Source organism: Astatotilapia calliptera, unplaced genomic scaffold, assembly GCF_900246225.1.
Source record: "Astatotilapia calliptera unplaced genomic scaffold, fAstCal1.2 U_scaffold_108, whole genome shotgun sequence".
In the NCBI taxonomy this organism is placed as follows: domain Eukaryota; kingdom Metazoa; phylum Chordata; class Actinopteri; order Cichliformes; family Cichlidae; genus Astatotilapia; species Astatotilapia calliptera.
Window position 1 is genome coordinate 18,616 of NW_020535628.1, and position 27,429 is coordinate 46,044.

The 27,429-nt window shown below is 41.9% G+C and overlaps 1 protein-coding gene and 1 long non-coding RNA gene across 3 annotated transcripts; both read right to left on the reverse strand.

Annotated features, from left to right (window-relative positions):
• Positions 1-25,441, reverse strand: LOC113017344 (NACHT, LRR and PYD domains-containing protein 12-like). The gene is made up of 9 exons (XM_026160501.1): positions 25,411-25,441; positions 19,686-19,817; positions 19,328-19,429; positions 15,176-15,411; positions 13,083-15,069; positions 11,978-12,151; positions 3,549-3,722; positions 2,213-2,386; positions 1-1,379 (listed from the first exon to the last, which is right to left on the reverse strand). Exons 2-9 carry the CDS (start codon positions 19,793-19,795, stop codon positions 1,370-1,372), a joined length of 2,967 nt encoding a protein of 988 aa, XP_026016286.1. The 5' UTR covers positions 19,796-19,817; positions 25,411-25,441; the 3' UTR covers positions 1-1,369.
• LOC113017345 (uncharacterized) lies at positions 7,266-7,831 on the reverse strand. 2 transcript variants are annotated; one of them, XR_003271457.1, is made up of 3 exons: positions 7,771-7,831; positions 7,618-7,690; positions 7,266-7,335 (listed from the first exon to the last, which is right to left on the reverse strand). It is a non-coding gene; the product is annotated as an uncharacterized LOC113017345 (long non-coding RNA). The 2 variants fall into 2 exon arrangements; XR_003271458.1 differs by lacking the exon at positions 7,266-7,335 and adding an exon at positions 7,486-7,512.
• Positions 25,442-27,429: the final 1,988 nt, after the last annotated feature.

Here is a 27,429-nt window from a genome sequence, read left to right on the forward strand (position 1 = left end):
TTCTCTTTGGTGAGGAGAGGTCAGCCAGGCCTAAAGATGCTCTTATCCCCGAGTTCTGTGTTCATGATAATCCCCCAGCAGGAGAGCAGCTGGGCCTCCAGTGGAAGTGTGATGTCATCCAAATCCTACTGAATGAACCATCTAACACAGCAACAATGAGCAGATGAAGCCAAAAATCACACAATCAGTTGACAGGTTCACAGGTTGGACTGAGGTTCCCCTAGTGTCTCTGCTGGAGTCTTCAACATGAACCTTAGATCCAACCTGCTGACCTGCTCCTCTCACAAAGGACTCATTTATCTTTGATTAACAATAAAAATTCTTTATTATTAGGAAACAGAGAAAAGTTCTGTTTCAGCACTCTGATCATATTTAATCACATAAAGCTGGACATTAAGACCTTTGAACCTCTGAGCTGTGATGTAGACGCAGTCAGGGAGGACTTCTATATCTTTCTCCCCCAGGTCACATGACACTCCTACATTTGATTGTGCTATAAAATGATTGTAGGCCCATTTATTGACTAGTAATTATGAATAAAGCAGAGCTGTGTCTCTCTGTACTCACACAAATACCTGAGGAAGTCTCTGAATGAGGGATGTGAGGATCCACTGTTCTGAACCTCGGCTGACTCGACTCAGACTGAAGGTTGATTTAGACTTCTGTGAGTAATCTGAGTAACTTACGCCGTAACCTTCCACGTGACCTGACGTGCACCTCCTGACAAACGTAACTATGCGTTGGGTGGACACATGGTGACTTGAATGGCGTGGAAGGTTGCAGTGTCAATTCAAGTTAATCAATTCGACAATTTTGTTAGGTGCGCTTACCTGAAGTAAACTGCTATCTATGCTAAGAAAGAAATTTTCTCACCTACTGGTGGTTGAGGTGAGAAAACAGCACCCCAGGTGCATACCCAGTGGGGCTAAAATAGATAAGCACAAAAGAGAGCAGAGAAAAGAGGTCCCATACTTTAGCATTGGCAAGTTGAATTAACCCCATGTTTGGGCTAGTCACTGCTGGCCTTAAGACATTGTTTCAAACAGTATTGATCAACATGTGTTCACAAAGCAAATGGCATAAAGTTTTATTAATATAATTGTAGATAATATTTGACCTTTGGGTCAAATATTATTGTACTAGGACTTCCATATTTGACCTTTGGGTCTTGTGATTTCAGCATGTAGGTTAAATGCTCAGTGATTCCATCATATAAAACACTCAGGTGTATGTATATGTATGGTGTATACAAGTATATATGATTACATAGTATATATGAGAGTATATGTCATATATTTCATTAAAAAATACAAATAAAAAATCAAATCGGGACACAGCTCATCCTCTCTCACCGTCCTGTTTACCATCATCAGCTCCACCTGCAGAGAGAAGAAGGAAGAGCAGAGGAGATAAACGAGTGTTTTTAGAGACTCTTCATCAGCTGTCAGTCAGTGATGCAGCACATCCAGTATAAAGAGCAGCAGGGACTTCAGTGCTGGGACTGTACTAGGACTCATTGTTGCTTCACTTTTTCTAATCTTTGGATTTTTATTGAAGTTAATGAAAATTTTTCTCACTTCTATGTTTTTTGGACTTTCATTCATTAGAATAAGATAAGACAAGATAAGATAAGATAACCTTTACTAGTCCTACAAGTTGAAAATTTATTTTGTTACAATAGAAAGTGGACAGTGCAAAATTATATAGCAAAAATTAGAGAACACTGGAATAGAATAAGAATAAGATAATGTACACAAATTTACATAATACAATAAAATAAAATACTATATACAATAAAACAAAATAAAATATTATATACAATAGGATAAAAATAGAATACAAATGCTGTATGAAACATTTGTATTCTATGTTTTGTATAGCAGTCTGACCAAGGTTATTGTAAAAACACAATAGCCTTGGTCTTTCAACTCTGAGCTCTTAAGGAACCCCAACAATCCAGATGGACGGTTCCAGCTGTTAACTGGAGGAATTCCATCCAAACATCTGCTCTCACTAAATTCTTCCTCACCTACAGACTGTGTTCTTCACTGCTTTAAACTTGGAAATGAATGCAGCCATTGGTCTGTGTGCTGCTTTTTTCAGAGAGCTGATTGGCTGTTGACAGTGTTTGATCAGAGTGTGTCAGCCGTTACTATAGTGACCATTAAGGCAGAAACAGGAAGTGTTTGTTTCCAATCAATAAGCTACTGACCTCAGAGTCTCCAGTCTGCAGTCTGGACTCTGCTGAAGGTCACACAGCTGCTTCACATCTGGATCCTGCAGCTTGTTTAACCACAGGTTTAGCTCTCTCAGATGGGAGGGGTTAGACTTCAGCGCTGCTGCCAGATAATCACAGCTGATCTTCGACAAACCACAGCTTCTCAATCTGTATAAAGAATGAAAGATGTAAGTTTATTAGACAAAGTGTGAGCTTGAAATCATTCAGTGTTTCATCATCTGTTCAGAGCTGAAGAAGGTTCAGAATGTAGAAGTTTAGAAAATGGAAACTCCAAACAGCTGAAGCCAACAGGAAGCAGCTTCAAACAGGAAACTGTGCAGAGTTTTCAGACTATATGCCCCGATGCCGCCAGTTTGAGTTTGGAGATTTAAATCTCTGTTCTGTGACTAAGTCCTTGAATCATTTCTTCCAGTTGATCCAACAAGACAGACTAAGTATTAGACGTGTGTAGTCGCTCCATTAGGGGAGCTTCTAAATGTGATGCGATGGCCCCTCTGGGTCTGTCAGATCACAGGACTGAAGAGAGCTCAAACTGGGCACACAGTTGTTCCAGTCTGGACCAAAGACTCTATACTGGGACTGAGGGACCGCTTTGACTGCACCCACTGGGACTTTTTAAAGGCTCATGTTCTCACTTAGATCATCGATTTCTACTTACATTTCTTTCTGGGGAAAAATGGGGATTACTTTGGAAACAGGAAGTATTTTCCCAATAAGCAGCCATGGATTAGTAAATCACTCCAACATGTTCTCAGGCAGAAGAAGCTGTCTTGTTATGAGGGAGAGAAGAAAAAGATTGAGGCACATAAACTTGTTCAAAGAGAGATAAAGCAGCTAAAAGGGGGGCAGGGATAGCTCAGTAGACAAGGTTATTGCTCCATTGTCGGAAGGTTGGTTGTTTGAATCCATTGAATGGCTACCCTGAGGTACCCATGAACAAGGTACCGTCTGCACTCACTGCTCCCGCTGTGCCTACTTAGTGGCTCCCCACTGCTTCATACATATTTCCCCACAGGGATCACTAAAATTCACAAAATTATTATTTAAAAGTAAAGCAGAGGATGAGCTGAATAAAGGACACTCAAGGCTGGCTTGGAAAGGAATGAAGTCCATGGTGGGGATGCAGAACAAGGACCAAAGATGAATGTGACACTGAATCAGCATAAGACATGGGAGGAAAATGATTGAAGTGTGCTGTGAACTGACTGGGAGATTTTCACACATTTTCCAGTCCTCCTTAGAACAACAGGAAGTTCCTAGCATATGGAAACACAGGTTAAGTGTACTACATACAAACATGGTGACTGACCTCACAATTTCAAGTCTACATCCTGGACTTTCCAGAAAACCACACAGCTGCTTCACTCCTGAATCCTGCAAGTTGTTGTTTCTAAGGTCCAGCTCTCTCAGATGGGAGGGGTTAGACTTCAGCGCTGCTGCCAGATAATCACAGCTGATCTTTGACAAACCACAGCTCCCCAGTCTGTATGAAGAATAAATGTTAGTTTATTAGACAAAGTATGTGCTTGAAATCATTCAGTGTTTCATCATCTGTTCAGAGCTGAAGAAGGTTCAAAATGTAGAAGTTTAGAAAATGGAAACTCAAAAAAGCTGAAGCCAACAAGAAGCACCTTCAAACAAACACAACAAAAGATAAATCTCTGCATTTTCAAATTAAAGTCCTAAATTTATCACAAAAAACATGAAAAAGTCGTGTTTTTCATTCCAGGAACCACATGGCTTCACCTTTAAAAGTAAAGTTAGGAAGAAATGGACATATTTTAAGTCCAACACCTTTTTCCAGTCACATCATTAAAGTAGACAAACTACAAGCTCCTTTTCATTCCAACAAGTCATCTTCTGACCTGGACTAACAACACTGTAGACGGTCCCTGAGCACTGGTCTCACAGCCAGCTGCACATAGAGACTGTGGAGATTAGAGAAATATTTTCCTGCTACTGTTCATAATCATTATCATTACCCTTGCATTAATAATATAATCTACAGCATTGATATTGTATTCAGATGTTTAAACATATTGGTACCCAATTAGCCTTTATTACAGGTGCAGTTATAACCACTTTAAACTGTTGAGTTGAATCTATAATCTTAAATGCTTTTGAATACTTTTCATAATCTTAAATGTTTATATGCAGATTATATTGCATTATAAAAGAAAGGCCCAACTCTGAGTATAGTCTGGGCCTAAAAATCTTGACAGGAAACTGTAGGTTTGCAGAGCATGCTTTGCATCCAGGAAGTGAAACTACGTTAACCCTGATGAATCAAAAGCAATCTGAAGTGTCTTTTTGGGGGGAGATCTACAGCTGATGTTATGCAGTGTACATCTCACCACGTGTGTTCATTAAAATCAATTGTTTGACCAAGCTCTTCTGGACCATGGTTGTTTATACTCTCGTCCTCAATATTGAACCCTTAACAAGACCAAAGTGCAACAGTGAAAGAACATCAGACACAAATTTGTTTCTATTGCTTTCACATAAACATCTACTGTCATTATTTTTACTCAACGCTGTGGAGTCCTTTATTGGAAATTCAAATGTGATTTTTTTCAATATGTTACCATCTCCCAAACTCAGCTATGTGACTTCCAAATGAATAAAAGCAGCAGAAGTGGCTTTACAAATGAAAGAGGAAGAAGAAGAGAAGAGGAGAGGGAGAGGAGAGGGAGGCCACCCTCACCATCACTCCAGCTGAAAACATCACACTTCCATTAAAGTTGGTGAGAAAATGTTGAGCAGGATCAGCTGCTGGCTAATCTGGAGGCTGTAGCAGCTCACAATCACAATGAATTTCCACTCATGAAAAAGCTCAAACTGCTTTATTTCATTACCATATTCCAGTGATGCCTCCATAATGATTTCAGCTTTTCTGTAGACACACTGTGTGTCCTGTATGACTAATTATTGAAGAAGGAAAAGAAGCTGATCATTCAAACTCAGGTGGCGAGGGTCCATCACAAATCTCACTGACAGCCAATAGAAATAAAGAAAAATTCAGACCGGCAGTCTTTATGGGGTTAGGCAGTGAACTGCTCACGCTGCATTCAAATGCATCTCAAACTATTGGAATTGGATTCAACTTTTTGATGAAGATTTCTTCTCAGCTGCTGTTTGGAACATTTCTTATTTGATCATGAACTGTATTAAACTCTGTAAATGAACTGAGAACTATTTCTACATTTGAAACTAGGGATTCATTTTCCATTCACTTCTGTGCGTTAGTGTATAAATGAATGTTAGACTGGGCTCCATGGAAACACTGGTCTCGGCTGCCTTCTTTCTGTAGTCATTCCAACAGAGTCCTTTCTCTTCTCCAGCTTCTGTTTGAAATCGTTTCACAGAGCCTGAATCCTGCTTTGTTGTCATGTTTGGGCCTGTGTTAGGCTGCACTGTGTTCCTCTGCTTTAACACACACCTAACCTGGGTTGTCTTAAGCAGCCATATCAGCTTCTGATACCATGAACATCATCACAGCTCCAAACTTCACCTTTGTTAGCTTTGACATTCATGTCTTTCTTTTCTCTCTCTCTGCTTCCACAGAAGCTCAAAGTCTCTGCAGCCGGTTTTTATCTGCTATCATCAGATCTTCAGCAGCCTCACTCTCATCACTCACACACTCTACAGCCTCATCAGTACTGACCTGATCTTCACTGACTGATGGAGCACAACATGAACCTGTGGAGGCTGAAAAACTGTCCTGTCAAACATCTCTCCATCACCACCCCGCTTCTGTCAGCCTTTAAATGAACCCTGATCAAGTATGTCACTTCTATTTGGAGCAAAAAGGAAAAACTGTTGTTCAGTTATTTGGAAAGACACAACATTTCTGAAAGGACTCAAATTTCTTCACATTTATCTTCAGACACATTATTAAAACCCTATTCTTTAATCGCCATGATAGAACAGAGAAAACCCTACTCATAGTGGTCAAAACATTTATAATTCCATCCATCCTCATCCGCTTTATCCGGGGCCGGATCGTGGGGACAGCAGCCTAAGCAGAGATGCCCAGACCTCCCTCTCACCAGCCACCTCCTCCAGCTTATCCGGGCGAACACCAAGGCGTTCCCAGGCCAGCCGAGAGGTATAATCTCTCCAGTGTGTCCTGGGTCTGCCCCGGGGCCTCCTCCCGGTGGGACATGCCTCATCTCACCAACACCTCACCTAGGAGGCGCCCAGGAGGCATCTTTGTCAGATGTCAACTGGCTCCTTTCGATGTGGAGGAGCAGCGGCTCTACTCTGAGCCTCTCCCGGATGGCAGAACTTCTCACCCTATCTCTAAGGGAGAGGCCAGCCACCCTTTGGAGGAAGCTCATTTCCGCCGCTTGTACCTGCAATCTTGTTCTTTCGGTCACTACACACAGCTCCTGAACATCGCTTTTACACTCAGCTCCCTCTTCCCCATGACAGACCGGTGCAGCGTCCACATTACTGCAGCCGCAGCCCCAATCCGTCTGTCAATCTCTGGCTCCCTTCTCCCATCACTCACGGAAAAGACCCAGAGATACTTGAACTCCTCCACTTGGGGCAGGAACTCATCCCCGACACGGAGTGGGCACTCCACCCTTTTTCGGCTGAGAACCATGGCCTCAGATTTGGAGGTGCTGATCCTCATTCCCGCTGCTTCACATTCGGCTGCGAACCGTTCCAGTGCGAGCTGGAGGCCTTCACTTGATGAAGCCAACATAACCAAATCATTCGCAAAAAGTAGAGATGAGATTCTGAAGCTACCAAAGTGAAAGATTATGAACAGAATCGGTGACAAAGGGCAGCCTTGGGGGAGCACATCACCCACCGGAAATGAGTCTGACTTATTACCAGCAATGCAAACCAAGCTCTTGCAACGGTTGTATAGGGATCGAATGGACTGTAGCAATGGGCCAGACACCCCATACTCCCGCAGTACCTCCCACAGGACACCCCAAGAGACACGGCCGAATGCCTTCTCCAAGTCCACAAAATATATGTAGACTGGTTGGGCAAACTCCCATGCACCCTGCAATCGTGGCACACACTGCAAACAATTCGGGTCTCAGCGCAGCTGGGAATCAGTGCTATGTATGGCCTGTGATCTGGGAGAAAAAGGGAAGTGGCACAAACAATTAAACAAAAAAAAACAAAAGGGAGGTTAGTCCGCCCTTACACAACTTACTCTCAATCAATAACCGCCTTTACGGCTGGACGGACTAACCAAAACAAAATTACAAATCAATCAAAAGAACAAAAAAAGGACAGCAGAGACAGCACAGCTGAAAAACAAACAACATTATCAATTAAAATATTACCCAATAAAATAGCAATTTTATAAAACCATTCAAAATCATGAAGCTAAAACAAACACTCAATATACCTACAATATTGATCAGTTTCCCTGCGCGCAGTCGATCTAGGGCTTGATCAATTCTTCTATTAAAATTCGTGGTCACACTAAAAAAGTCCAATGACACATTAAAAATAGGCACATGCAATAGCAAACGATCCAAACAAAAATGGCAAAAGTCTCTTACCGACAGTATACCCACTCGCACCTGAGTGAATTAATTGCCTCTGGTTTTTTCCACAGAAGAGCGCTCACTTCACCCCACACACCCACTACCTTTTCACAGCTCTTCAGCCAATCACCTGGCAGAAAGCAACAAACTGCCAGGTGACACTTGTTACACTACAAACCTATTGTTAAGAAATTTATTCTAAAACACTTCTTCAGTAAAGACTCAGAGAAGAGAAACACACAGAACTTCTTGCTAGCAAGGGCAGCCTCCAGAACTGAGACTCGTGCTGAGGAACTGCCCCGGCCTTTATTTATACTTCAGTGAGCGTTTGTTCTTTACATTAGAATGTGGAGGTGTACGTGTGTGTGTGTGTGTGTGTGTGTGTGTGTGTGTGTGTGTGTGTGTGTGTGTGTGTGTGTGTGTGTGTGTGTGTGTGTGTGTGTGTGGTGCTGCTGATCAAAGGGTCATATAACATAAAAGCACAAAAGGAAACATCCTTGGTCAGGAAGAGGGTAGTCTCCCCCTCACCCTAGATGGTTCACCCTGGGTAACACAGTGAAGAAGTCCAGCAGTTCATCTAAACAAAAGGCACTTAGACTAAAACAGACATAGCTATGTTAAAACAATAAAACAATAAAACAAGGTGCAACCTCTCCCCATGCTCCCAGGATGTGGGGGCGGACACTAAAACACCTTGAAGTGTTACAGGCCCCCTAGGATTAGACATTCTTTCACTATGTCACCAACTAGACACTAATGATTACATGCAGTATTCTACCATATACAAACTTATATAATTAAAAGATTATACTGACTTTTATGTACAATTTCCTATTGACACCTATCATCCAGTGTTCCGCGACCAGGACGAAAACCGCATTGTTGTTCCTGTATTCGAGGTTCGACTAGCGGACGAACTCCTCTTTCCAGCACCCTGGAATAGACTTTCCCAGGGAGGCTGAGGAGTGTGATCCCCCTGTAGTTGGAACACACCCTCCAGTCCCCCTTCTTAAAGATGGGGACCACCACGCCGGGGTGCCCAGGGGTACTGCCCTTGATCTCCATGCAACATCGTAGAGGCGTGTCAACCAGAACAGCCCTGCAACATCCAGAGCCTTCAGGAACTCGGGGCGGACCTCATCAACACCAGGGGCTCTGCCACCAAGGAGTTGTTTAACTGCCTCAGTGACCTCGCCTCTGGAAATTGGCGGGTCATTCCCCTCATCCCCTGACTCTTAATTTCACTGACATGTCTTCCAGCTCCCCTCAGGTTGGGTTAATAAATGCCAGATCGGTGGCGAATAAGACCTTCATCCTGAAGGATTTCTTTTCTTCCCATGCATTGGATTTCCTCTGTTTGACTGAAACCTAGAGTTCACCCGGTGAGTTAAGCGTTTTTTCTGAACTGCTGCCCGCTGGCTGTGCTTATTTTAGTGCTCCAAGAGCTTCTGGTCATGGCGGGGGGTTAGCTGTTTTTTTAAAATCACACTTTGAGTTTAAGCAACTATCCTCATGGACACATCACACCAGCTTTGAACTTTGCCTGTGTGAACTGGGCCACTCGCCTTCATTGCTGTGTGCAATAGTTTATCGGCCTCCTAAATATAACAAGGAGTTTTTATCTGAGTTTTCAGAGTTTCTCGCTGACTGTGATTTGGAGTTATCATATGGATTATCTGTCTGTATCTTACATGTGGCGCATGCTGTATTCTCTGACCATATGCCCATTCTATTTGACGTTGTTCCTCTTAGTCCTGTTGTTAAACCGGCTGCACCTATGCGATGCTATCGTGCCTTCGGCTCAGATACTGCTGAGGATTTTCCAACACTATTTGAACAACTTGTGTCCAGTCCCTCTGAGTCATCCTCCGTAAATGGATTACTATCTCACCTGGACTCTGTTTGTAAATCTGCCTTTGATGTTGTTGCACCTCTAAGACTCAGGCAGTGTAAACCCAAGTCCAGCCCTTGGCTAACCGATTTTACTCGAGCCATTAGAAGAGAATGTAGGAGATGTGAAAGACGATGGAAAAAGGACATGCTCTACGTTTCTCTGGAAGCTCTTAAGACGAGCTGGAAAGCTTATCAGAGGGCAGTAAAGACTGCCAAAAACTCCTATTTTTCACAACTTATTGCTGTTAATTCACATAACCCTCGTGTTCTGTATAATACCATTAATTCTGTACTGAATGCACAGGATCATGTTCTTTTGCAATCTTCTGAGGTGTAATAACTTTATCTTCTGTTGGCCCGGCTGTGCATGTTCCCTGTTTAAATTTTCTTATTGCTTTCCAACCAATTGTTCTACCTGAACTAGAGAAGCTTGTGTTAACTGCTAAACCATGCGGTTCTCCGAATGATGTCGTTCATCCCCGTTTTCTGAAAGAGGTGTTTCCTACTGTTGGACCACATATTCTGAACATAATCAATACCAGCCTCTTGTCATGTCAAGTACCAAGTGAGTTTAAGCATGCAATTATTTATCCCTTAAGCCAGGCTCAGATATTTCAGTAATGTCAAATTTTAGACCCATCTCTAAACTTCCTTTTCTGAGTAAGATCTTGGGAAAGGTTGTTCACACTCAGCTGATGGATTATCTAAACAACTCTCAAATGTTTGAATTTTTTTAGTCCGGCTTTAGGCCATTTGATAGCACAGAGACAGCTCTCATAAAGGTTATAAACGATATCCTGGTAGCGACGGACTGTGGTAAACACGTAGTGCTTATACTACTAGATATGACTGCTGCATTTGACACAGTGGATCACGACCTTCTGATCTCTTGATTACAGCATTGTGTGGGCCTTTCTGGCTTGGCACTCCTGTGAATAAAATCATATCTCTCAAACAGGAGCTTCTGTGTTAAGTTGGGCTCGTCATCGTCCTCTGTGGCCCCTCTGTCATGGGGTGTACCACAGGGATCTATTCTTGGGCCATTACTGTTTTCATTATATCTCCTGCCACTGGGTGCGATCTTTCGTAAACACAAAGTTGCATTTCATCTATATGCTTAGTGATGTTAAGTCATGGATGGCTCAAAACTTTTTAAATTTTAATGAACGTAGAACGGAAGCAATTCTGTTTGGCCCGAATCGTTTCTCTGACATCCCTGATGTTGACCTTGCTGCTCTGACCCCTTACCTGAAGAGCTCGATTACCAATCTTCGGTTAAAAATCGACTCTGCACTTACCCTTTGATGGCCATGTGAATGAGTGGTGAATCGTCATTCTACCAACTCAGGCGTCTCGTCGAAGGTTAAACCCTTTTCTTTCCAAGAGACTGTTATCCACGCTTTTATAACCTCACGCTTGGATTATGGTAACTCCCTTTTAATAAGGGTTGGACCGGAAACTCTGACACGCCTGCAACTAGTACAAAATGCTGCGGCACGGTTTTTATCTAGTAAAAGGAAATTTGAGCACATTACTCCGGTCCTGGCCTCCTTGCACTGGCTTTCCAATTCAATTTAGGATTCATCTTAAAGTTCTTTTATTGGTTTTTAAATCTTTAATTGGTCTGGCACCTGTGTATCTGTCTGATTTGCTGAAGCCCTATGTCCCCACTCGTTCACTCCGGTCAGCTGAGCAGCTGTTGCTCTCAGTCCCCAAATCACGGCTGAAACTGAGAGGAAACCAAGCGTTCTCCATTGTGGCTCCTACGCTTTCGAATAATCTTCCTCTTCACATTAGGCAATCGACATCAGTGATGGTTTTTAAATCCAGATTGAAAACACATTTGTATTCACTGGCTTTTGACTCTGTGGTTGACTAACTTGTATTTTATTGTTTTTGCTTATTCATTATTTTATCGTATTTATTATTCTTATGGTAACTATTATGTTTCTATTGTTCAGTACTTTGGTCATCCTTGCGTGTTTTTAAAGTACTATATAAATAAACAATGATGATGATGATGATGATGATACAAACACTGCTTATATGGTACAAGTTCCTCTTTTTTGTCTGGCTTCCTGTATTTATTAATATGCTAGTATAGCTCTATACTAACTTCCTGTTTTTCAGTCTGGCTGAGCACTTAGTTTGTGAGTCACAAGTGGCCTTGCTTTACAACCCTTCATTATTAAAGTACATAAAAACAATATAATCAGAAAACAAGCACTAAGAGTATATTAATTACATGACAACATCCTGAACATTTATGAACATCAATCAAAGATCTGAAATATAGAAAAACAAGAACATCTGCTGTCAGTGAACTCACCTCAGAGTCTTGAGTCGACAGTTGGGACTCTCCAGTCCAGCACAGAGAAGCTTCACTGCTGAAAACGTCAGGTCATTTAAACTCATGTCCAGTTGTGTCAGATGGGAGGGGTTGGATTTCAGAGCAGAGGCCACAACTTCACACTGAGTCTCTGAGAGTCGACACTGAGTCAGTCTGTGATTAGAAAATATAAAATGTGTTATTATAAAAGAGGAAATTCTGCATTATAAATAGACTGAATGTACATGAAGACAAAACGGAGTGACGTCACAATCTGATGAACGTCTGCTCTTTACATCTGTGCTTCAGCTCCTCTTACTGTGTTTGACATGACACAATGACTCAGTCTCTCTCAGACCTGCAGACTTTTAATGAGCATTTTTGTTTGGCTTTAATGTGCAGATGAAGGAGGGAAGATGGCATCACTTTAAGGCTTCCATAATGTTCACGGTCTGTCAGTCAGATCTGATCCAAAGTCAGACATTTGGACTGTTTCCTGTTTTGAATCTGACTCCAGAACATTTTGAATGAGTTCAGCTCAGTGAAGAGTTCCAGCGGAGAAAGCTGATCTTTGTTTGCTACCTGCTGCTGTCAGGTACGACTGTTCAATTTGACATGCAGGAAAAATGTGGTAACTGTTACCAAACGGAGCAGAAATCTCATCACTGGACAATAATGACAACTGAACTCAGAGCTGCTGATATCATATCTGATTTCAAGTGAACTAAAAAAAGAAATGATTAGCTCATTTTATCTTTCTTTTTTTTTCTCTGTCACGATTTTTAACATTATAGTTCATTTCACTACAAAGATTCTTATTTCTGTCTTCTCTATAACAGGAGCGTCTGAATGACCAACAACAGCAGCCGCAGATTTAAAATACTGCCCCCAAATGACACAACACATGAACTACATGTAGAAGTGAGTCTACAATACACAGCATATGACTACCAATGCAGGATAATGCACATACACATTTCCTGATAAACAGAAAATATAATTTTATCTGAGAAACTCCAACTAATGAGAGTTACTGTGTACATCTGAAGAACTAAACTACTAATCTACACTAATAAAGTGTGTTAATGATCACATCTGGACTCACCGAGCCTTTTGGCAGTTCCTCACAGCTGGAATCAGTCTCAGTTGTCCCTGCTCTGATATGTTGTACCTCCGAAGGTCAAACTCATCCAGAACCACCTCTGACATCTGCAGCATGAAGGCCAGAGCTGAGCACTGGATCTCAGAGAGTTTCTTCTCTGATCTGTTCTCTGACTTCAGGAACTCTTGTATCTCCAGATGTACTGAGAGGTCGTTCATCTCCATCAGACAGTGGAAGATGTTGATGCTTCTATCAGGATACATGTTATCACTGTTCATCATCTTCAGGTTGTTGATGACTCTCTGGATGATTTCTGTACTGATCACTGTTTGACCCAGCAGACCTCCTAAGAGTCTCTGGTTGGACTCCAGAGAGAGGCCATGAAGGAAGCGAACAAACAGGTCCAGGTGGCCATTTTTACTCTGGAGGAATTTCTCCATGACTCTGTTCAGAAATGCATCGTATGATCGGAGATCCCTTCCAAAAAGCTTCTTGGTCATAGAAGTTATCTTTTGGAAGTAAATCATCTGCATTCTCATCATAGTGCTCTGGTCCCAGACCTCTCTTGGATCCACGTAATCATTCACCAATCCTTCATCATCACTATAATTATCAGTATCACTATCATCATCTTCATACTCTTCCTCCTCATCCCAGATGAAGTTTCCCACCTGGGGACATAAGAAGTTCTCCACCACCTCTGTCTTCCTGTTGGTGAAACAGTGGAACATGTAGACTGCAGCCAGAAACTCCTGAATGCTTAGATGAACAAAGCAGTAGATTGGTTTGTGGAAGATCACACACTCTCGTTTGAAGATCTCTGTACAAACTCTTGAGTACACCGAGCCCTCTGTGACACCCAGACCACACTGTTCCAGGTCTTCTTGGTAGAACATATTTCCTTTCTCCAGATGTTCAAACGCCAGCCTCCCCAGCTTCAGAAGAACTTCCCTGTCAGCCTCCGTCAGCTCCTGTGGACTTGTCTCATGTCCCTCATCGTACTTGTTCTTCTTCCTCTTTGTCTGAACCAGCAGGAAGTGTGAGTACAAGTCAGTCACGGTCTTGGGCAGCTCTCCTCTCTCCTCTGTAGTCAACATGTGCTCCAGAACTGTAGCAGTGATCCAGCAGAACACTGGGATTCTACACATGATGTGGAGGCTCCTGGATGTCTTCATATGGGAGATAATTCTGCTGGACAGCTCTTCATCACTGAATCTCCTCCTGAAGTACTCCTCCTTCTGGGCGTCAGTGAAGCCTCGTAGTTCTGTTATCCTGTCAACACATGTAGGAGGGATCTGATTGGCTGCTGCAGGTCGGGAAGTTATCCAGACGAGAGCCGAGGGAAGCAGATTCCCCTGGATGAGGTTTGTCAACAGCTGGCTGACTGATGACTTCTGTGTAACATCAGACAGCAGCTTCCTGTTGGTGAAATCCAATGAAAGTCTGCTTTCATCCAGGCCGTCAAAGATGAACAAAAGCTGACAGACAGCCAGCTTCTCTGCTGTGACCTTCTGTAATGTTGGATGGAAAACATGGATCAGCTCCAGAAGACTGTACTGCTCATCTCTGATCAGGTTCAGCTCCCTAAATGAAAGCAGAACCACCACACTGACATGTTGGTTCTCCAAGCCCTCTGCCCAGTCCAGAGTGAACTTCTGCACTGAGAAGGTTTTTCCAACACCAGCCACGCCGTTAGTCAGAACCACTCTGATGGGGATGGGTCTCTGTTGGTCAGGTAAGGCTTTAAAGATGTCCTGGCACCTGATTGGAATGCCATGGAGGGCGTCCATCTTGGAAGCTGTCTCCAGCTGCCTCACCTCATGTTGGGTATGAACCTCTTCACTCTGTCCCTCTGTGATGTGGAACTCAGTATAGATCCTGTTGAGGAGGGTTCTACTTCCTGTTTCATCACATCCTTCTGCCACACGTTCACATCTCCTCCTCAGACTGATCTTATGTTCATCTAAAAGCTCCTGCAGACCAACAACTGCTGAAAGAAAGAAAAACAGAAAGAAAACTCTTCAATGTGTGAACAACACAACAAAAAGTCCAGTTTTCAGAAACGAGTCCATCAGCAGACAGATGTTTAGTCTTACTTTGGACACAGCTGCTTTGACTGGCTGTCTGCAGTCCAGCTCTGGTTCTGGATCTTTCTCCACACTGGGGACAGGAGAAGTCTCCTGATGAAGCAGACTGGTCCCAGTATGAGGAGATGCACTGTCTGCAGAACCAGTGTCCACAGCTGGTACAGACTGGATCCTTCAGGACGTCCTGGCACAAAGCACAGCAGGGCAGCTGCTCCTCCTCACAAACGCCACTGTTCTTCCTCTCTCTGTGAACACATTTCTTTATCACTAAAATCATTTACTGACTTTTGCACAAAATATCCAAATTTAAAAGATGGTGCAGAAGTCCTGTGGGTCAGAGCATTCAATCTGGAAACAAAGTGATGATTCATTGATTTCATCAACACTATTGAACTCATTTTCTGTCTGCCTTTCTCATTAAACATTCAGCAATCTGCTTGCAGTTTGCTGTGACTGCACATTTCCCGCAAAGACTTCACAGTAAAAGCCTTCCTTTGGAGGGTGCTGTTTATATCCTTCATGTTTTCCAGTCAGTGTATACAGATTATCTTTGTTTAGTTAATAATTGTGATTACTTTACAGAAGTAACTGATTAGTTACAGAAACATATCCAAGGTGAGCAGGTACCCCTCCAGCATAAACTCTAAGCAGCTAAAACATGAATGAATGTAAAAGGTGTCCCAGCTGTCAGTCAGACTGTACTCGGTGCCACATTAGAGATGTGGTTTCTGACAGCTGCTCCAGCTGCAGGATCAAACAGAAGTCCAAACATCTTTGCCTTTGTTGCTTCTTATTATTGAACAACACAGCTGAGCATTGGTTGAGCATCTGCAGCTCAACGTGGCAAAGACCAAGGAACTGATCGTGGACTTCAGGAAGACCAGGAAACACTTGACCCCTGTTTCAATCCAGGGGTCAGTGTTGACATTGTGGAGGACTATAAATACCTTGGAGTACACATTGACAATAAACTGGACTGGGCTAAAAACACCACAGCACTTTACAGGAAGGGCCAGAGTCGTCTCTATTTTTTGAGGCGACTGAGGTCCTTCAACATCTGCCAGAAAATGCTGAGGATTTTCTATGAGTCTGTTGTGGCCAGTGCGATCCTCTATGCTGTTGCATGCTGGGGGAGCAGGCTGAGGGTCGCAGATGCCAACAGACTTAATAAACTGATCCGTAAGGCCAGCAATGTTGTGGGGATGGAGCTGGACTCCCTCAAGGTGGTGTCGGAGAGGCGGATGCTGTCCAAGATAAAGACAATGTTGGATAACACCTCCCACCTACTCCATGACATGTTGGTCAGTCACAGGAGCTCGTTCAGTGGGAGACTGAGATTACCGAAAAGCACCACTGAACGACACAGGAAATCTTTCCTGCCTGTGGCCATCTCCCTGTACAACGCATCCACTTAACACACTGTTTGCTGCTACAGCTACACATGTTTCTTTTCCAACTATTTATTTATAAGTGACTTATGTATGTATGTATGTATATATATGTATATATTGTACTATTCTTAGTTAGCGTATTGTCTGTCTTGTCTTAATGTTGGTTTAAAATGGAGCACTGTAACAAAAAATAATTTCCCCCAGGGATCAATAAAGTATTCTGATTCTGATTCTGATAATGCAGCCTTTAACATTAGCATTGTTAGCATATATGCAACAGAAATGTGGTCAGAAACTGGTATTGAGGGGCTGGCATAGCGAGAGGAGACGATCGCTGTTCCCACTCTCAAGTATTACAACCAACCCACCGCTGACTCGGTAAGAGTCAGGGGGTCATGCAGTGGGCCAACCCTCTCCCACTCAGTCTGAGGGAAACCCACACTGCACACTGGTCCTAATGTCAAACCACACAACAATTCCAAGGAAGGAGGAGAAGAAAGAAAGACTGAGGAAAGGAAACAATCAAAGGGAACATTAACAGATCAGCTTCTGTAGCGTCTCCAGGTTCTCCTGGTGACCAGCCGCTGTGTCCACACTGGCTCCAGTAGCTTCTCTTAATCTATTTAATCATTTATTAGTTAGGTGTGTAATTCTCATATTCTTTTCCCCCCAACCTCATTTTGATCAGGACAAGTTTTTCTCTGAGTTAAACTAATAAGACTAGACATCTCTGTTCAGCAGCTGTGAGATGAAGGCTCCAGGACATCTTCAAGGATACTAAATATTTCAGAATAAGCTTCACCACAATCATTTTCAGAGCTCTGGTCTCTGCTATCAAACTACAACTGTTAAACTAGAACTACAGATTTCAAAATTTTATTTTAGAAACTTATTCTCAAAGGACAACATGAAAGATTATATCATTTTTTTTCAAATTTTTTTTCATAATTTTTAAACATTATTACATATATTTTGAATGAGTTGTATCCATGAAGTAAAGAAAAAAAAAACATGTTTTAGAAGATCAGTCATTGCAGTACGAAACATCTATGAGATCAAAGACATTTATGAAACATTGCTGACAGTATCTCCTGTGACAACTTTGTGCAGCAACTCTAAACATTTTTGTAACTGTTGATCGTTCATGTCAGTTTGAGTTTGTTTGGTGCTTCTAAAACATTTTCTTACGTTACTTTGACGACAATTACTTGTTTGCTTTGTGTCTGTCTTGCTTTCTCCTGACATTTACTTCATATACACAATATCCTTCTGAGAACCAGCCTATACATTAATGTGATCTGTAATGGACATTTGTTTTTTTTATCTATATCTTTTGAGTTATTCAAGCTGCCATACTAGTCAAAGGAGTTTGCAAAGAAAAGCGTCTGGACTTCTTTAAGTTACTTGAAGACGTTTCACGTTTCACCTCTCGAGGTGAAACGTCTTCAAGTAACTTAAAGAAGTCCAGACGCTTTTCTTTGCAAGCTCCTTTGACTACGATGACCTGGATGACTGAGAACCTTCACAGACAAGCTGCCATACTAAATCCTGATGTACTAGATAGAGGATATCCTGGGCTTTCCATTGATATCTCATATGTTTGGTCGCCTCTTTTAGCTCCAAATAGGCAGGAAATCACAAGAAATGTTCAATGGAGAGATTATTTTTTTGGAGTCAGTGGATACTGAAGTGCAAAGTTTCTGCAGAGCCTATCACTACTTCATTTGGCCATCAGATTAGTTCAAGAACAAAGCTTCATGAAATAGGTTTCCATGACAACCAGCTGCATTCAATCCTGACATCACCAAGCACAATGGTCCAGTGGTGTAGAGCACATGGCCACTGGACTCTGGAGCTGCGGAGATGTGTTCTCCGGAGTGACCAATCACACTTCTCCATCTAGCAATCTGATTCACAAGTATAGATTTGATGGTTGCCAGAGCAAACCATCCAGAAAATTTGATTATTTTTTCACAGCTGAAAAACAACATTTATTCTCTATTGGAATCTGCATCGTCCAATCCAAAGGTTACAATATGAAGGAAACATCTGGTTTTGTTTCCTGTGATTAAATCTGAGCATCAGTATCGTGGGATTTATGCACAACATCCACACCACTGTTGTTCAGTGTTGTCATGATGGCAGTCTCATTAACAGCAGCAATTATGATCCAGGCTTTAGCTGCTTTGGTTGTCACATTCAAAAATATAACTTTTTGTATTCGTATTTAAGTTTTTTGTCTGATTCTAGATTCAAAATGAAAACATAACTGTAAATTCAGACACATGAGGTTGTGCTGAAAAGAATGATACCAAACAAGCCAAATAAAACGTTTTTAAAGGTGAAATATAGATAAATAAAAATAAATAAATAAATATAACCACTCAAAAGTCATTAAAAATGTCCAATTACACCCTGGACCCCAGAGGGTTAAACGTTTTTTTAAAGTAACGCTATAGTTACTTTTCAAGTAATTACTTTTAGAATCTTGTAACTCAGTTATTAACTAAGTTAATTTTTTGATGAAGTAACTTGTAACTGTAAGTAATTACTTTTTCAAAGTAACTTGCCCAACACTGCTCAGTACGCACTTTCCCCACAGACATGAGCATCACTGTCCTCAAACAGCAAATAACCAAGTATAATATTTTGATCTTTTCTCTTTCATTGTTTTCTTTTTAATGAATCTTTGTAACAATCTAAGGATGTTTCAGGTCATATTTATCCAGGAAAAGACAAACATGTAAAGGAGTCATCACAGCTCTCTGACCTCGTTGGTCCAGGTTCACCACTGACGTTTGGATTTTCAGGTTTGGACCAGTCACTCCTCACAGACGGACAGCTGGACCCTGCAGACTGTGACCTCTGACCTCTGCAGACACAAACATGATTGAAGCAGCTGTGATCACACAGACTGCAGATAATGCAGCTGTTTCCTGTCAGTAACAGTCCTCTTAGATTAGAGTTCAACTTTTTACAGGAAAACTGGACAAAACTGAGTTTTGTTAGAAATTCATTTTCATTTCCTCTCAGCTGACAAACACAGTCAGAAATTCAACCAGAATCAACACTAATTATAATGTCAGTGCAGAATTATTTCTGTTACTCAGTGAGTTCAGCTCTCTGACCTCGTTGGTCCAGGTTCAGTACTGAAGTCTGGAGAATTAACTCTGGAGTCGTCACTTTCACAGCTGAATCCTGCAGACTCTGCTCTGTCCTCCTCTTTCTCCATCATCATCTTCTTGTGGACTTTAGTCAGTCTGAAATCACAAACACTCCGTGAGTTCACATTAACAGAAGTAACTGAGTTACAGTCGCTGACCTCTGACCTATCATGTAACCTAGAAAAAAGGTCACATGATCCAGAGCAGCGATCACAGAAACATGATCTCACCTGCTGACTTAGAAATTTAAGTCATTCCGAAACACAAAACGCAAGACAATGACTGAACATTACGAACAGCTCTGAGTGTGATACAGTCAGCTCACTGCAAACTCTGACCTCAGTATGAATTAAAGCTCTTTTATGGCCACTAAGACACTTTAGGATCACATGATGTCCACACATGATATCTGTGACTGTCGTAGTTTAACATGTGAACTTCATACATGTAACATTCATGTTGATGCAGATCTCAGTCCCACATCAGCTCTGCTGAATAATCTAAAGTTTCTCTCTGACATCAGGATTCATGTCATGTCATGAACACACCTCCATGTTTCTGTTTCTCTGACACACTGAATTCAAACAGTCTAAGGAAAAACGATGAATTTAACCCTTTAAGACCTACCATAGAACCAAGTCCGCCAGAGCTTATATTATATTTTTACATGTTGTAGATAGGGTTGCCAACCGTCCCTTAAAATACGGAATCATCCTGTATTTAGAAACAAAAGTACACGTCCCATATTGAGCTAATAAGGGACGCACTTTGTCCCGTAATACAGTGAGAGTCAAAAGTAGTCTATAACTTTTAATGGAATTAACGCTTTGTTTGAAAACATAATTCCCTGCTTTGTGACCAATGAGCAGACAGCACACTTATGACAATTCGATTATGACAATTCAGATTACCGCTCATCTCATTGGTCGAGGAAAGGTCGCTTACGGAGAAAATACCGACAACTAGACAAGACAACAAATGACCACAACAAGAAGCATGGCCAACAGGGAAACAAACGCCGAGACTGCGGTGCAAGTCTCGGACGACAGTACACCTAAAGCTGGGCAAACACTGTGCGATTTTTTTCAGTCACGTTATTCAGCTCCGGCTCACAATGCATGATTGACTCGCAGGGGTTAGAAGTTGGTAGGTCACGATGTACTCTCACACTATACTGCCTGATGCTCTGATGCGACCTGAGAGCTCACACTGTGCGTCCATAAAATTAAGGTTATAACAGAAAATCTGTCGCTCTCTCTCCCTCTCACACAGACACACCACCACCATAAACTTTGCTAAATCACTGATCGGGCAGCTAAGTGCATATGAGCGCATGAGGGTGGGAATGGATATTTGTATCTGTGTGTGCCTGTATGTCTGTGTCTATATGTCAGGTTGGGTATCAGACGCCACCTCTATGGGGACATCTCAGGCCCTCCAAGATTTGAAGGCCTATCTCCCCCCACCACCACCACCACTTCCCCTACCAGTGGCGGACTCCCTCAGACATCGGTGGGTTGGTGGTTCTTTGTGTCTGGGGGTGGGCGTCCAGGTACACACCGGCTCACTCCTTGGCGGCCGCTTATCGGGGCCTGGAGCCTGGGGCTCGCTCGGGCCACTTCGGAGGTGGGGTGCCCCCGACCTCTCGGCCTGGGGCTCGGTCACTCAGGCACAGCTGGCTGCCGGCGGAGCTCACGGGCACGTCACTGCAACTCCCCCTGGCTTCTGCTCCGCGGCTGCTGAGTGAGCCCTCATCTGGGACTCTCCTCAGCTCTTTCTGGGACAGTGGCGCGGCTGCCCCTCTGTTGGTCTTCCTTGGTCTCTTGTGTTCTGGGGGCCTCTGGATGTCTGGAGTTTTGATCTCCTCCATACCTGCTTCACACCCTGGAGGACGGGGCTGTGGCCCCCCCACACCCTCTAGCAGATTATTACATGAAGGAACCTTTTAAAAACAAGTGCGTCCATGCTCACAGGTGTACACACGGGTGATCACACCCACAAACTACACCCTTTTTGGCTCCTACCTCAAAGTACACTGTGTTCTGTTGATCTTATGTGCTGCACAATAATGTTTAATATTTAGTGTTTACTGTCATATTCCCATATATCATTGTGATGTTGTTTATTCTATTACTCTTGTTTTCTTCTGCTTGTTCTCTTTTTTCTTTCTCAACAGGTGATCCAGGTGATCGATATATACATTTTTTTTCTGCCCATTCTGTTGGTTTTTGTTTTTTGCCCTTCTCCCCGTCCCTCTTCTCAGCTGTTTCTCTTTCCCTCTTTCTTTCTCCCCTTCTTTCCTCCAGTCAAGTCTGTCCCGTATTCAGCAAGTGAAAATAAAATAAACAATAAAAGGTGAATCAAATGGACCATTACGGCAAGGCTGGGATGGTAAAAAAAAAAAAAATAATAAAATCTCTGATGGGGCAGCTGTGATTGAGCAGCAATGTAAATCCAACTATTTTCACGGTTGTTGTGGTCGTGATAATTTTGTGATGCCACATCGAAAAGGCTCGGATGAGCTTTCCAAAGTTCTACAAGTTGTGCCTCCATTGCTTGTGTCCAGATCACAGGCTGCACAGTCGTGCTGCTCCGTCTTTTTCCCCGACGTTTATGTGTTTGCGCGTGAGCAGTGTGAGCGGCTGTGGTGACACCCTCACGAGCGATTGATGATCGGGAGCTGGTCGTGAGGTGTTAATCGCTTCTCGTTACACGACGCACGATATGGGACAAAATCGGTCCGATCACCAAAACGGTCGCACGACTCAAAAATCGGCTCAAAATGGGCCTAAAACCGCACAGTGTAAGCCCAGCATTAGAGCAGCAATGTTTGTTCCCCTCAGAAAAAGGGAAGAATGGGAAAAGGAAAACACCTGGCTGGAAAAAGTTAATATGGACATGTGCAGTGAATATCAGCGCTATGTGGCCAGAAGTGTGATAATATAACTTATTTTGTGTAATAAACAACTGCAAGGATAGATGATTACAACAAATAGATGACTAATACATAAAAGTAATACATAGATGAATAATGATGATGAGTTAAGATGCATAATCATGGGAATAAGTGGGTTTACAAACAGGAGCAGCTGATTAGCATTAGAAAAGCTGAAATAATACCTCAAATGAAGCCAATTGTACTAAATGCACTAAATGTGCACTGTTACAAGAATATTTTTTGTTCTATTATATTCTATTATTTTAAGTTAAGCAGGACAGAGTGCTTTTAAAGAAAGATTTACTTATATTCTCAAAAGTTAAGCATGACAGGCTTCTGTTTAAGAAAGAGACCTGTTTTACTGTGTTAATATTGTCATTTTGAGCTAAAAATAAATGTCTAAATGATCATTTGTTTCACATGTGTTCATATCACAAAGAATAGAATATGCATCTACTTAAATCAACTTCAAGTCAAATGGTTAAAAAAAAAATTTCACACACAAAAAAAGAGCTAGAAAATTCACCACACTGGGAAGGGTGAAGACAACTGGGTTGCCCGGCCCTGGCCACGAGGTGTCCCTTATTTATTTTTCAGGGAGTTGGCAACCCTAGTTGTAGAGCCATTTTTGGGAGCATTTCAAGTTGCTATACATCAATACAACCATTACAGCCTAAATTTTAATAATATACATGCATGAAGTGCATAGTAATTACATAAATTGCAAAAAATAGCAATAAACTACAAAAAAATTGAAAATCGTTTTTGTTTTTTAACATATATTTCTAGTTAGAGAAATTTAAGAGGCTTATCCCTCAAAACTGTAACTACAACAAAAGTTGCACAAAATAGTTTCCCACCACAGGAAATTTATTTTGAGTGTCTTCATAGTTTTATTTTTGAAATACACTGTCATGGTCCTGCGACCATGACTCAGTGACTTTATGTTTGTGTTCTTTATTGTTATTACTTTCATTATTATTCATGGCTGTTTTGGGATGGTTTGTGTTTTGGGATTTTAGGTACTGGGTTCTGGGTTTGTGCTCCCTCTATTGGTCCCTGGTGTTAGTGTTCCCCTGTCTCGTCAGGTTAATCAGGTCCAGCTGTATCCCCCACCTGTGTGTGATTTCCCAGTGTCTCTCTGTGTACTTATAGTGTGTGTTTTCCTCTGCTCCTCGTCGCGTCGTCTGTGTTCATACCCGGTGAATTCCCCTGCGTGCTCTCCCTGCTGTTCTCCCTTCATGTTCAGGTTTGCCACTCCTTTGTGTAGTTTCTCCCAGTTTAGTTCGTCCTTAGTTCTGTTTGCCATCTCCTCTTTATGTTCAGTATTGTCAATAAATCACCCTTCACGTCTGAAATAGTGCTGCGTTTGAGTCCTCCTTCCACTCTTCACACGGCCGCTGACCCGGACCGTGACATACACCAATTTCTATACACTGCAGGAAAAACGAAAATAAATATTATAGTGCAAATTTGCAAAAAAGCAGCATATGCATCAAAATAAAATATTTCCAGCAGTGCAATATGAGTCCTAAGCATCCCAGAAACGACACAGAAACTCATAAAGTCAAACATAACTTTTAAAAAGACCAGTATAGGCCCTGAGGCCCTGATGGTAAAAAAGACTACATTTCCGCGAAAATGACGTCACTTCCGGTTTCGGGCAGGTAATGGCGGAAATGCAAAAGTTCGCGCTGACGTCTATTCCAACGTAGGAAGTGTTTTGAACAGCTGATCGGATCGGCAAAGCGTGTTTCTGGAATATTATGTTTTTGTTCCTGCAAGCGCTTTTTATGCAGTTTTTACAAAGCTTCATGTGGAAGGAAACCGTGACCGAGGACAAGCTGATGGCATAAGATGTAAGTACAACTCCTCTGGTTTCATATGCAAAAAAAATTTTTGCGCTAGCTTACGTGGTTGCAGTGCTACTGGGATTTAAAAATAGTAACGCAAAACAGAGCGTGTCCGCTCCGATCGGCTTTAAAGGGTTAAAGTGTTTTACATCTTTGCACCTGAACATTTCCAACAAACTGGCTTCACTGACTGTCTGATGTAGAAGGACTTTATAACAAATTATTCTTAGTTTATTATAAATATTATGCTATTGCTATTAATGGTTAAAAATTGACTGATTTGTGTTCTTTTGTGTATCTGACTGCGTGTTTTGTGGTGATCTTAAACTTTATATGAGTAACTCGTATAACATCAAGTAGCGTCATTCAGACCGAAAACTCACAAGGAACAAATTTTCAAAGTCCTAGACAAAACAGCCCAAAGACAAGAAACTAGAAACACAAGAGACACACACTGACCAACTATTAATGGTTCAAAGCTTCAAATGCTAAAAGAAAATTGAGATCCACTTATTAAAAACACAAAAGCTGCAGAGTCCAAACACTTTGCTTCATATTATGACTCAAGTCAAATCCTCCACAGGCAGATATATGAACGCTGACATTTTTTAGAACAAACTGAGTTTATGTAATTTTTCCAGTTAAAAGAAGCGCAATCATCTATCAGACCAATGATTAGTGTTTGATGGCTCTAAAGTTTCATACAGATCTATTTAAACTGTTCATCACAGTAACCAATGTTTCAGTGCTAAGTTACTGACTGATAATCAGTGTGGATTCAATCAATCAATAATCTATAATACCGTGGATTTGTCTTCAAACACATAAATTTTGTCCTGGAATGAGAGTTGAACATCAGGTCCAAACATTACAGAGTAGAAGCAAAAAGCAAACTTACAGTTTCTTCACACAGAGACAGCAACAACGAGCTCCACTCCACACCTGGACACTAAACAGGGACACACAGTTGAGCTGCTTCCTGGAAGGAGGCGGGACTCCATGTGAAGCTCAGGCGGAGCTCAGCAGGAACAGTCGAGTTCATTTAACTGGACACTGAAACATTTCTCTGCTTTCATTCTCTTTCATTTCCATTAAATTTGCATTTGATGTGCCTGTGTGTGTCTCTGTGTTCAGATGTGACTGACTTCTTTTTGAATTTTTTGCTGCATGTTCATCTCCATTACGGAGATGTGTTTGTCACAAGATTTTATCTTTACTGATTTGGCTTTTAGACCCCAGAAAATGTTTCACTGCTCTTAAAAAACTTACTTAAAAACAGGAAAGTTTGAACAGAAGTCACTTTCACTTCTTTACAAGCTGATCTTTAAAATATCAACCTTTGCATTAAACTATAATTCATAATCACTTTCTTTAACTACAGTGAGTCTTTTAATGAATGATTTAAAGATGTTCCTTTGGAGAAGACAAATCAAATCAGTCCATTAATTTCATTGATGTTGATCATTGTAGAAACTTTACTGAATGTCTAATAAAATGTATTTGTGTTTTTTTTATTCAATGTAGCCTTCAAACTGGTCAGACTGGTTTAGATTAAAGTTTTGATATGAAACCTTGATGTAGCTGCAGTGTGAACACACTGATACCTGATCAGCTCTGACACAGTCACACTGTTTGCAGTATAAATATTTACACTGCAAACATTCAGAGTGAGTTTCTGTTTCTAGTCTATGGATCCAGTCACACTTTCTACCTTTCCCAGTGAAGTAAAGACTGAGAGCAGAGTTGAAACCAACAGTGAGCATCATCAGCACCTGCGTTTCATTCAAATGTGGTGACAGGGTTTGGTTATTTGTTCAGCTGCAGGGGAAATTTCCTTTAACAGATGCAATCATTTAAATGTGAGTTTCCTAATTCTCAGTAATGTGCTGGGACTGAGAGTCTGCAGGATAAAGGAAAGTGGGCAGTGATGTAAAAACAGAGCAGTTCAAACTCTGTAGTACAGAAATAAAGAATCAATCTGGGTATTGTTAGTGTTTTTGTTAGTGATTTTCAGATGAAGCTTCACGAGGCTTTGAACCTTCCAGCTAACTGGTTCACAGAGTTTAATTTCTCAAGGGTCAGAATAAGAAAGACTTTATTTATCCCCAAAGCGCAATTAAGATACAACAGAGCAGCATGACGTTGAAGATAAAGACAGGGCATAAACTGGCAATAAGAGTAAGACAATAAATACACACAGAACATACAGTATATACACAGTTTTAAAATTAAACTGACTGAAAGGTGAATAAATAACTGTAAGTGACTAAAAGTGAATGAAGTGTCGGCAGTATAAAAAGACTGCAGAGTAGTTTATGTTTCTGGGTGTGGGAAATGTTCTTATCGGCTGGAGTTAAAAAGCAGAGTGGCTTTGGGGACAAAGGTGGCGCTCCTCCTCTCAGTCCTGCAGGAAATGCAGCGGAGGCATCGCCCAGAGGGGAGCCATTGAAATGTGGGGTGAAGAATATGAGAGGGGTCGTTGATGATTTTGGCTGCCTGTCTAAGGGCCTGTTGGCTGAAAACCTGTGCCAGAGTTCTGACAGGCAGGCCGATGATTTTGATGCAGTGTGCTGCAGTCTGTTCCTGTTCTGAAGGCTGAGGGAGTGGAACCAGCAGGTGATGGAGAAGGTCATGATGCTTTCCAGGAAGGCATAGTAAAAAGTCATCATGACTCCAAAGGAGTTGAGTTTCCTAAGGAGGTATAGCTGTTGATGACACCGCCTGAGAATCTCCTCTGTGTGAGCAGAGAATTTCAGGAGGTTGTCAAAGATGGTTCCCAGGTATTTGTACTCCTCAACTACCTCCACTGGCTTCCGGTGGATGGTGGTGGTGACTGAAGCAGCCACGGGAAGGTCACCACCATCTCTTTGGTTTTGCTCACGTTCAGTTCAAACTCCTGCAGAGTGGGCCCTTGGTG

Coding starts and splice junctions, on each gene's coding strand:
- LOC113017344 (XM_026160501.1), bottom strand. CDS start 19,795: ATGATGATGGAGAAAGAGGAGGACAGAGCAGAGTCTGCAGGATTCAGC. Junction 19,430..19,685: donor ACTGAACCTGGACCAACGAG/GTCAGAGAGCTG, acceptor TTGTGTCTGCAG/AGGTCAGAGGTCACAGTCTG. Junction 3,723..11,977: donor TGTCGACTCAAGACTCTGAG/GTGAGTTCACTG, acceptor TTCTTCATACAG/ACTGGGGAGCTGTGGTTTGT.